General features: G+C 43.7%; 1 protein-coding gene across 2 annotated transcripts in view; it reads right to left on the minus strand.

Annotated features, from left to right (window-relative positions):
- Nucleotides 1-12183, minus strand: part of COL24A1 (collagen type XXIV alpha 1 chain) — a 384809-nt gene that overhangs the window by 295106 nt on the left and 77520 nt on the right. For both annotated transcript variants that reach the window (XM_089684422.1, XM_089684421.1), the window contains exon 2: nucleotides 10817-10881. In XM_089684422.1, coding sequence (XP_089540548.1) covers nucleotides 10817-10881 — 65 coding nt within the window. The remainder of the gene's footprint in view (nucleotides 1-10816; nucleotides 10882-12183) is intronic.

Consider the following 12183-nt stretch of genomic DNA (forward strand, 5'->3'; position numbering starts at 1 on the left):
TTGTTCTTCCTCCTCCAAACATAGCGTTGATCCATGGGCCCAAACAGTTCTAATTTTGTTTCATCAGTCCACAGAACACTATCCCACAACTTTTGTGGTTTGTCCACATGGCTTTTGGCATACTGCAGTCGACTCTTCTTATTCTTTGGAGACAGCAAGGGGGTACGCCTGGGAGTTCTGGCACGGAGGCCTTCATTACGCAGTGTGCGTCTTATTGTCTGGGCTGAAACTTCTGTACCCACATCTGACAAATCTTTTCTCAGTTCCTCAGCAGTCACACGGGGACTTCTCTCCACTCTACGCTTCAGGTAGCGCACAGCAGTCGAAGTCAGCATCTTCTTTCTGCCACGACCAGGTAGCGTTTCAACAGTGCCCTTTGCCTTGAATTTGCGAATGATGCTTCCTAAGGTGTCTCTTGGTATGTTTAACATCTTTGCAATCTTCTTATAGCCATTGCCCTTCCTGTGAAGAGAAATCACCTCTTCTCTTGTCTTCCTGGACCATTCTCTTGCCTTCACCATGTTTGTAACCACACCAGTAAATGTCTAGAAGGAGCTGAGTATCACAGTCATTTTAAAGCTGCCTAATTGGTGCTTATTATGCTTGATTGCTGCTCGGTGACATCCACAGGTGTTTTCAATACCTGATGGAAAGCACCTGTATGAACCTCTGTTCTTCAGAGTGGTAGTCTTTAAGGGGTTGAATAATTGTGGCAATGAAGAAACCACATAAGAACCATTTACTACTGTATTACATAAACAATTGATGTCATTTTAGTTGCATTTGGGTAGTTACAACGTCCTTGTAGGATTTGATTCTGAATACAATTCCAAATGTACACTATAGTCCCTAAACCCCTTTACAGCATTGGGGGTTGAATAATTTTGGCCACAACTGTAAATCGCCTAACAGTTACCCGTAGAAATCTTTGCCACCTTACCCCTTCTTTTCTCTTTTCTTCAACAGACTGTCTGCATGACGCAATCTCATCCCTGTCCTGCCTCATCCTAGCCTCTTCTGTCTACAACAGTTCACTGTCATCTACCCTGGGCACACTGGTCCCCCTCACTACACATAGAATCAGGCCCAACCAGTACAATCTTGGCAAACAACATTGATGGCGCAAGAGTAAGTCCCAGCAAGACCTCAACCAATATATATCTGCCCTCCAAAAATACAACTCCTGCCTCCACACTGCCAAACAGACCTATTTTGTCTTACACTCTCTATTACACTCTCTGACGCAGTCCCTGTCAACTATTTTCTACCTTTAACTTTCTACTACAACCTTCGCTGCCTCCACCCACTAACTGGGTCACTGCCCCGGAGAACGCCAATCATTTAAAAAATAAGACTGATACAATTTGGGAAGTGATCTCCACTGTAAATATATCTTACACCTAACATTCTATGTCCACCTGCACACTCCATACTTTCCTTGTTTAACCTTGCTACTATGGAGGAAATCACTCAAATTCTTTCTAATGCCCACCTAACCACCTGCCCTCTGGACACCACTCCCTCACAAATATTACAGTCACCCTCTTGCTCTATCCTACACACTTTTAACTAACATCTTTAATCTCTCCCTCTCTACTGTCGTCTTCCCCCACACTCTAGAACAGTGTTTCTTAACTGGGGTTCCATGGAGCCCTAGGGTTCTGAGAGAAGGCGCAATTCACCATTGTGGCTGATGTATATCCACCCAATGGTGAATTCAGTGCGTGTTGACAGTGAGTACTGTCAGGGTGCATTGATACCTGATGTCTCCCCTATAGTCTCCCCTATAGTTCCAGCTACTCTAACATCACTAAAGAGAGCAGAGCGGGACAAGAGAAGAGCATGCAGCCTGTGAGAAGCACCTTGTCAACCTCCCTCATCAATGGCTATTGAATCCAGCAGGCGTGGAATGTTGTAGCAAGGTGAGCACAATAGATGAACTATGTACTAGTACTAACTGTACTCCACCGATCCCTACCAGCCCTCCTTTTCTGTCCATACCAGGTCAGGTGTGACATCACCTGGGATGGATAAGAGAGGAGAGCTGGCAGGGATCAGCACACCAAAACAGACATCTACCAGCAGCTTCCCTGCGCAGCTCTGCATATGGAGGAAAATAAACAGTACTACAGCCCCCCCCCCCGGCCTGACTTGGTGACCCCCCCTCCCGTGCCTTGACCTGGTAACCCTCCTGTACCCTAACCTGGTGATTCCCCTGTGCTCTGACTTTGTGAGCCCCCTGTGCCTTAACATTGTGACTCCCCTGTGATCTGACCTGGTGATACCCTTGTGCCCTGACTTGGTGACTCCCCCTGTGCCCTGACATGGTGACCCTCCTGTGCCCTGACATGGTGACCCCCCCCCCCTCATTCCCTTACATGGTGACCCCCTGTGCCCTGGCCCGGTGACCCCCCTGTGCCTTGACATGGTGATCCCCCCATGCCCTGACCTGGTGATACCCCTGTCTATTTTAAGTTGAAGATGAAATTTGTGTGTGCATATCCCAACTTTGACTGATAATTTGACAACTGTGCAGAAAAAAGCCAGCACAAGTTTCACATTAACAAAGTCAGTTTTAATATTTATTCTATAATTTAATGCTATTTCTAAAAATTATTATTGTTATATCAACAGCTCACTGATCACACCGATGTTCTGTGAGCTGTAGATCTGAAAATTATTTCAGGGGTTCCCCGAAATCTCAAACTTTTTTCCAAGGGTTCCTCGAAGGCAAAAAGGTTGAGAAACACTGCTCTAGAACATGGGCATATGGAATAATTGTCATTCAAGCTATCACAGCGCTGAAAACTAAAAAAATGGCCTGGACAGGAAGGTACTAAAGTGGTTAAAAAAGATTCCAGTTTAAATGTTATCTCTGTAATATCTTCCATTTTATGCAATGGATGTAACTTTTACGGAACTTATGAATTACCTCCATACCTCAATCCTTTTCCAAATATCTCAAAGTGTTTTGAAATGAAAAATGCTGCCATACTGTACTGCTTTACTAAAATCTGTAAAAACTGAAATGACTAAACATTTTTTTCTATGATGACTAAAATTACAGCGATTATATCGCTCTAATCATTTCAGTCATCAACAGTACCAGGAGCGATGTAGAGCATTAGTTAATATACATAAGAAACCTGTACACACCAAGTCATAACAGGCACGCTCTGATAATGTTGCAGCTTGTCTCTCTAAATTACTTCTTGTTCCTTCTATAGCAGCAGGTCAAATTCAGTTCATCACGAAAGAGGGTTAAAATCCCTACTGCTATACATCTTGGTGCTGTCCCCTTAGTCTACATCAGGGTCATTTTATTAAAGGGGCAAAAAGGGCATTTGCCCCAGGCCCACAAGACACGACCCATTCCTTTCTTTGTTCTTGTACAACCACCAGCTTCCATAGATGAGCAGTTGATGAAAAGTGTTGATGATTAAAGTGTTTGCAAACCCTACCAACGATCTACTCTTATTGGGTCACTTTACTCTGGATAAAACTCGGATGGACCACATTTCTGCTCAGCGACTGCTCTCAAGTTATTACTTCATGTGCAGAGATCACTACTGCTTGTAATACAGATCTGCGAAGTCACAGGAGTCCACCCAAGTTTTATCCCGTGTTAAGCCCTAATAAAGGGGGATTGGTGTTGCCCCTGAAACGAGTTGGCTGCTTTTACAAGACCTTTCTTTATCAACAATTAAAAATATCTTTGACTCTTTTATTCAATTTTGGTCTGTGCTTTTTTTTATTTTCCAAGGTTTAAGCTACTGTTGGGTGACCATCAAGAGCAGACTTGCTGTGTAGAAGCTGCTTCACCAGAGCTATTGACCTTGTCTGAAGTTTTCTTCAGACTACAAATGCAAGTTTAAAGATCCCCAGCACCTCTTTGAGCATGTTGCTCTAGAGCAGAGGTCTCCAGACTTTCTAAACAAAGGGCAGTTTATTGTCCTTCAGACTTTAAGGGAGCTGGACTGTGGCCAGCGGAAGTAGAAAATGTACTGGCATCTGTGGGAGTAAACAGTGCATCTTTGGTATTGGAGGGAGGAATAGTGCCCCATTGTTGATGTCAGAGAGAGGAATAGTGGGCAGCACAGTAGCTAAATGGTTAGCACTTCCACCTGGCAGTACTAGGGTCGTTGGTTCAAATCCAAGGCACGGCACCACCTGCTTGGAGTTTGCATGTTCTCCCTGTGCCTGCGTGGGTTTCCTCCGAGTACTCAAAAAGACATGCTGGTAGGTTAATTGGATCCTGTCTAAATTGGCCCTAGTATGTGTATGTATGAATGTAAGTTAGGGACCTTAGATTGTACACCCCTTGAGGGTTAGGGACTGAAGTGAATGTACAATATATGTAAAGCACTGCGTAAAATTGACAGCGCTATATAAGTACCAGAAATAATAGTATTGGAGGGAGGAATAGTGCCCCATCGCTAGCATCAGTGGGAGGAATAGTGCCCCATTGTTGGTGTTAGTGGGAGGAATAGTGCCCCATCATTGGTGTCAGCAAGAGAAATAGTGCCCTATCCTTGGTGTCAGTGAGAGAAATAGTGCCCCATCATTAGTGTAAGTGGAAGGAATAGTGCCCCATCACTGGTGTCAGTGATAGGAATAGTGCCCCATTGTGTGTCAGTGGGAGGAATAGTGCCCCAACATTGGTGTCGGTGAGAGGAATAGTGCCCCATCGTTGGTGTCAGTGGAAGCAATAATGCTCCATTGTTGGCGTCAGTGGCTGAAATTTTGCCCCAATGTTGGGCGAGGGATAGTGTCTCAAATAAGCAAAGGGCCACATCTGGCCCCTGGGTCGCAGTTTGGAGACCACTGATCTAGAGCACTAAAATTTCAAGCAGCGTTTCAGTCCTGTCCTGTTCTCTATTGTTGATTACAACCCCTCCCCCTATTTTATGGAGATTGAGAGTAAGAAAGGACATTCTAGCCCTAACACGCTTCCTGTCCTAGGGTGACAACACGGCTTCTCCATAGATACAGTATAGTGAGTGAGTCATTCCAGGACATGAAGTATATTATTGGCAGGACTGCCATGTAAAAAAAAAAGGAAAAAAGATAAAACTGGAAAATGTAAAGAACTGGTAGGCTACAATATATGACATTTTTGCTGTTGGGTTTAGATAATATTTAAAGAGCATGTTTATACCACAAAAACATTTAGAACAATTCCAATCATCCCCCTCCACCTCCAGGCATCAGCTTATGCGGCTCTTGCTCCCTACTACAGCTTCAGCTTTACAAGTAATCCCTCTGCACTGCACTCAGCTTGATGCTCTGGGATGGCGGGTCAGCAAGCCCAGACCATGATCAACTAATCACCTGGCCGCAATCTACAGATTGCTGATCTCCGGTATACCTCACCAATGAATGTTGTATTATTAAACCAGTCAGCAAGAGCTGGGATACGCTTTATTAAGTGTTCTTGCATGGCAGACCACTTACTGTTATCTCACATATATACAGTATTCTTATTATTATAGCCAAATTTACCACCCTAACTCCTCCCACAGTTTTTACACTACATAGACAGTAATATACTGAAACGTGCGGATTGTTCCCGATTGGTGTGCTATTACTTTGTGGAACATTTCGCCGAATGGTTCACGAAATATTGGCGTTTTTGTGGTGAAATTGGTCCCATAGGAATGAATGGCGGAATGTTCAAAACTAGAGTGGGAGCTGACAAAAGCTAGAGTGTGAGCTGAAAAATCAGGACATGATTTCTAAACTGCCATCAGGCCCTCATTTTGAAGCCCACCTACACAAATCTTATATCAAAACATTCAGCTATCCCTGCTGCCACTAAAAATGTCCACGGCTAAGCCATAGTCCTGATAGTTTTCACAATATGACCATTTGTTTGCAACTCACGCCGCCCATTGACATTCATTGAAACTCCACTCTAGCCACCTCAAATTTGAAAGGCAATTTCTAAACTGCAACTGTGCCTCCATTTTTAATATTTCAGAGACATACTATGCAACAAAATGTAGGTCTGGGTCTTGTGATTCTCACAATATAAAGCTCTTTGATGTAGGATTTATACTTTTTAAACTACAACCGTTTGAAAATGGCAACCGCCAGTGAAGTGAGCAAGTTGGAGCAGTTTGTTTTTAACCGCTCTTCTCTGCCCTTGCTGTAGAGTGAGTTGCCATAGGAACCCAGGTGTGTGAGCAGGCAGCAGAGTGACAACAGCTAGAGTGTGAGCTGAAAAATCAGGACATGATTTCTAAACTGCCATCACTTCCTCATTTTCAAGCCCTAGACTACTGGTGGAGGCAAGAACACTTCACACAATTTCCCCAGAAATTGTAGCTTTTCTAGTTACAGGTTTATTATCAGACTTGTATTATCAGAGCTCTAAGGAAGGGGGTTTGCCATGGTGGATCTACAATCTTCAGGTGGCTTGTTGGACTTTTACATGCATTTGACTATTTACCTTTGTAAGTCTGGCATTTTTTTAATCCATTCATTAAAGTCTTATGGTAATGCACTAGGCTGGTGAACTTTCTTCCTACGTTTGTCTTGTAGCACCATAGGAAGCTGCTGTGGACATAGCTTCTAACTGTCCCTGATTTTGAGGGACTGTCCCTGATTTGGAACAAAGTCCCTCTGCCCCTTGTTCCTTTTCATTTGTCCCTCATTTTGGTCTGATTTATATAGTTGTGTATAAAATGTACTTTTTATCTTTCAAAAAGTGTTTCCCAGTGCTAAACCTTTCATTCACTTTCTAAATAGCTGCATTTTCTAAATTTCAAAAGCCAGTATAAAGGGATTGCAGTGGTAAAAAAAAAGGGTTGTGCGTTTAACTAATTTTTTTTTGTATGATTCTCCAATAAAGGGGTGTGGCAGGGGGGGGGGGGCGCATCCTATGCCTAAATACGTTTGCTAATTGGTGTCCCTAGTTCCCATCTCAAAAAGTTTGGAGGTATGCCTGCGAGCTCCTGAGCAGGGCTGTGTGTATCCATGTTACTGTCCCCTGGCTCTCTGCTCATGGGATTTGATTGACAGCAGCAGAAGGGAATGGCTCCTACTGCTGCTTGTGTGTCCTGTGAATGCTGGGAGAGAGCTACTAAAGATGGGCACAGAACTGGAGGAGTGAGTTAGGGGGTGTGGGCGCAATACAAAAACTGGGACATTTTTTTAATGCAGGGAATACATTAAGGTAAAAAAAAAGTCCCGGATTTAGAACCACTTTAAAGCAAACAAAAGCCCATCAACACAGGCCCTATCTGTTTCTTCCGTAAGAGGTGCTTTCATTGTTGCTCCCCATCATCTATGATAAACATAACTATTTGAAATCACACAGAAAAAAATTACAACCAGAGTAGATCACAATATTTAAACATTTTTGGTACCCAAAATAGATAATGATGTAAGAAATCCATTTTCTCGGGGCAATTATCATCAAGCGCACAATAAGGCCTTGTAATGATTATAATCGCATCAGCCACTTTATTTATTTTTTTCCATTTGTTTAATAACATGCTCTGATACAATGTCATTCAAAGAGTGACAACAGTGTCACTTCCACCCCCACAACACCCACCAGGGCAGCCATCACAATCACAGTCTTTCTGCATCCACAGAACGCCAAATGGACAAAATGTCACAAGTTCAAAAGATTTTCCAAAGGTCACAACTGCTAACTGAGTCACTGGTTCTCATGGCTAAAATGTAACAATTAAAGAAGGCCTCCGTCAAGCAATACTTTTTGCTCTGTTTTCAAATAGAATACCAGCAATTCTTCTCTGAAAATTTCTTTCTCTATTTAAAGCTGAAATTCCAGGAAAAACAACTAAATACACAATTCAAACACATACTGTATATGGGAACTGGTTTACCTTCCCAAGAATTTTCATGTCTGCCCATTCTGTCCTGAGATTTACACAGCTCTGCCACACATCAATGCCATGCCTGGCAGGGAAGCAGACCTGATTTTATTCTACTGCAGTTGAAGCGTATGTATGACCAAAACTGTTTAGAATTAGAGTAAGGGAGGGTTAAAAGCCTGAACAAATTATTTGCTGTCTGGGTATCATTGGATAAATTTTCCTTCACTTTGTCATAGAGGTGCAACAGGAAGCTAGAGAAAATCTAGCAAAGTAAGAGAGGTTTCCATCTTAGGCCCCTTTCACATGGGCCAGATCCTGTTTTGCTCAGCAGGGGATCCGTCTGCTGATCCACTGCTGAGCTGAATAGAGCTGCTGCATGACAGGTCCATGTCTGCTTCGCAGCACAGTGGCTAAATGGTTAGCACTTTCACCTGGCAGTAGTAGGGCACTTGGTTTGTAATCCCAACGACGGCACCACCTGCCTGGAGTTTGCATTTTCTCTTTGTGCCTGTGTGGGTTTCCTCCGGGTACTCTGGTTTCCTCCCACACTCCAAAGACATGCTGGTAGGTTAATTGGATCCTGTTTAAATTGGCCCTAGTATGCGTATGTATGAATGTCAGTTAGGGACCTTAGATGGTACGCCCCTTGAGGGTTAGGGACTGATGTGAATGTACAATATAGATGTAAAGTGCTGCTTAAATTGACCGCGCTATATAAGTACTTGAAATAAATAATGAACTTATGTCACCCTCCTCTATGGGCAGTCCGATGTAAACGGACCTGACTTTCCGTTTACACCCGATTGCCCTCTGATCTGATCCGACCAAACAGAGGGGAATATTTGTTTTTGCTAGATTGAATCGAAGGTAGCCGAATGTAAACCGACACAAGTCCGACTGCCCATAGAGGAGATTTGAGGGTCCGGTTGGATTCGCCTGAAAAAAAGACAGGCGGACCGGGTGGACCGCCCATGTGAAAGGGGCCTAAGATAACTGTCCCTGCAACTAGAAGATTTCCCCTCATCTCTTGTTCTGGGGCAGTTATAACATTTTGGATTTCCCTTCACTTTCTTTTTTTTGTAAGAATGGTAACCAGTATAAACAGAGAGAGTGAATCTCCCCAGTAGGAACACAGAAGTCAATATAACAAATACTGACAAAGGCTCTACATCTTCCCCACTCAAAAATGTTTTGCCTAGAAATATACTTTAAGTAACACTGATAGGTCTTATCCCTCCCCCTGCCTGTGACTAGCCAGCAGGGGTGGACTGATAACTCATGGGGCCCCCGGGCAATAGGGGATCATGGGGCCCCTGTGTCCTTGCCCAAACTCAAAAAAGCCTATGAAAAAGGTACTAGGGGCATCTCATGGGGCCCCCTACTGATTCCGGGCTTTCGGGCAGTGCCCGAGTTTCCAAATGGTCAGTCCGCCCCTGCTGGCCAGTGAAGGAGAAGCAGGAGACTGATCAGCTCATCTCTCTGTCACGCAAAATGAATGGCAACATAAGGCTACATTCACATTGATGATTTAGGCTGGTGTGAATTGCAGCAACAAGAATCTTCTGATTCCTGCTGTGGCTGTGAGTGGCTATGTACGGCCACCAGCCCCGTTCACTATAATGACAGGTTGGGGTGGGCCTCAGCTATTCGTGGATCTCGGCACACCCACTGATTACCTGTGGTGATCACTGCTGGACACGCACAGGCCTGCAAGCGTCCAGCATTGATCACCACAGTTAATCGCTGGGTGAGCAGAGAGCTGCGAATAGCTGCAGCTGCTGGTGGCCAGTCATTATAGTGAACGAGCTGGAGACCGTACTTAAGTCGCTCACAGTCGCAGCAAGAATCAATCCGCAGAAGATACAATCCGCACTGGCCTTAATCGCTGGTGTGAACTTAGCCTAACATAGTAACACAGTAATCCATGTTAACATATGTTGTGGTATTGCACATGTTGATGCGTGTTACCACAAGGCACCGGATTGCAAAAGTGTATTTAGACCCTGAGCATGTTTAGCAATCAGTACCATAACTGGAGATTTACATTAAGCAGCACACCTGCAACCTTCTCTTTAAGGGCCAGTGCACACCAGAAAAACGCCCTCCAGATCCATTCCAAATGCGCTATTGCATACGCTTTTTTGATGTATTCTAGTGCGTTTTTATGCATTTCTGGATGCCTTCCACATGCTTTCTTTCTTCCTTTTTTGTGTCATTTCAATTGCAAAATCTTAATTTTTATCAAGACAATGCTTTTCCTTTGCTTCCTTTTCTTCTTTTTTTCCCACTGTACTGGGTTACAGTGCTTTTTTATGTGTTTTTGATGCTTTTTATTGCATTCCAGTACAGTTCTGTGTAGAAAAAAACCAGCATCTTGTACTTTTTTTTCTGGAACTGAAAAGCACTGGAACACACTGAGCTGGTGTGATCCATGCCATTGGAACCCATATAACCTACTTTCCATGCTTTTTTGATGCAGAAAAAAACACAGCACTGCATGTAGTGTGAACAGGCCCTGATGCCTGGTTCACACCAATGCATTTTTTAGAGCTTTTTTCAGAAACGCACTACAGTCCATTTAACATGGTTTCCTAAGGGACATGTTCTCATCTATGCTTTTTTGAGCTGCTGCATTTTTGGAAAGGGCCAGGGACTTTTTAAACGCAAAAAGAATAGTTTTTGCTGCAATAAAGTTCAATGGATAAGCTGCTGAAATGCATGTAGTGCATTTGTTCTGCTATTTATTTTCTGTCCAGCAACAAAAAAATTTCCACTTTAAAAAAAAAAAAAAACCTAGAAAAAAAACGGAAAATGTAGCAACAACATGCAATGCAAAAAGCAATATAAAATGGATCAAAATCAAACTGCATAGGTGTGAACCAAGCCTGACAGAATGATTCACATCCTTGGCCTAGGGGAAATCTCAGAATACCCCAAATCTTTCCAGGTATTAGAAAAAAAACTCTCACCTTGTGCTTGTTTCTCTGCAATTCCAACAGCTGTGCATATTGCAATTAATATGAGGAGTTTTATCCTGGAAAAAAAAAAAAAGAGAAATGTCATTATCACATTCAGTTAAACAACATAAAGTAACCTTTTAGGGACCACACTAGTTATACAGTATGCAGATGGAGGCAGCTATATTTGCTCATTACATTACAAGGGAGAGTATATGTAGCTGTGAAGGTGGGGAATGACTGACCCTGTGTACCCCTTTGCTGTCTGTGTACCACTGGAGGCTTTCTAAAGCTACAGTATACCGCAACGCAGTGGTGTGAATCGGGCACACAGGAGTCAATTTGCCTTGTTATGTGGTGGGACTGCGCTGGAATAACCGCTTAGCGCAGTCCTACTGTATCTGTTGTGAATGGACCATAACACGAATCAACACACCTACAGTGATAACGCATGTTTTTGACACATTTAATGTGTGTTAAAAAATGCACCCCAGATACTAACCATTTAATTTTTTTTTGAAAGTTCCACTGCAACAAACAGCGAACAGGCAGGCTTTTATTGCAGAAAAGACATCCACTGTCTCTTCTGCAATAAAATGTCCCTACCTGCCTGCTCACCATCATCTCCAGCACTGTAAACTGAGCTGTGAATGGGCAGCTCAAGTTAAAACGCTGTGCTGGTCTCTGAGTGCCAGGATGACTGGCTCCTGCACATGCACAGGAGTGATGTCATCCCACACTGGCCAATGAAGCGGCCCAAAAACTGGCAATCAGAAGAGGATGCTGGCACCGGCAAGGGACCAGGGGACAGGTGAGTATTAATACTTTTAGTTCTGCTTTAAAGTGTTACTAAATCCCAGACCCTGCATTCACTATATCTGGTCTCCCCGGACCCTGCATTCCCTATATCTGGTCTCCCCGGACCCTGCATTCACTATATCTGGTCTCCCAGGACCCTGCATTCACTATATCTGGTCTCCCCGGACCCTGCATTCACTATATCTGGTCTCCCAGGACCTTGCATTCACTATATCTGGTCTCCCAGGACCCTGCATTCACTATATCTGGTCTCCCCGGACCCTGCATTCCCTATATCTGGTCTCCCAGGACCCTGCATTCACTATATCTGGTCTCCCAGGACCCTGCATTCCCTATATCTGGTCTCCCCGGACCCTGCATTCACTATATCTGGTCTCCCCGGACCCTGCATTCACTATATCTGGTCTCCTCAGACCCTGCATTCACTATATCTGGTCTCCCCCAGTACACAGAACATGGAAATGCAATTATTGTAGTAAATATAAACTGCTAAATACCTTTTCTCATCAGAAGTTAGAGCAATCTTGTGACTTCTATCAGTGCCCAGCCTAGCACTAGCT

The sequence above is a fragment of the Staurois parvus genome, unplaced genomic scaffold, assembly GCF_062004578.1.
Source record: "Staurois parvus isolate SC_StPar_1 unplaced genomic scaffold, SC_StPar_1.0 ptg000347l, whole genome shotgun sequence".
NCBI classification, from domain to species: domain Eukaryota; kingdom Metazoa; phylum Chordata; class Amphibia; order Anura; family Ranidae; genus Staurois; species Staurois parvus.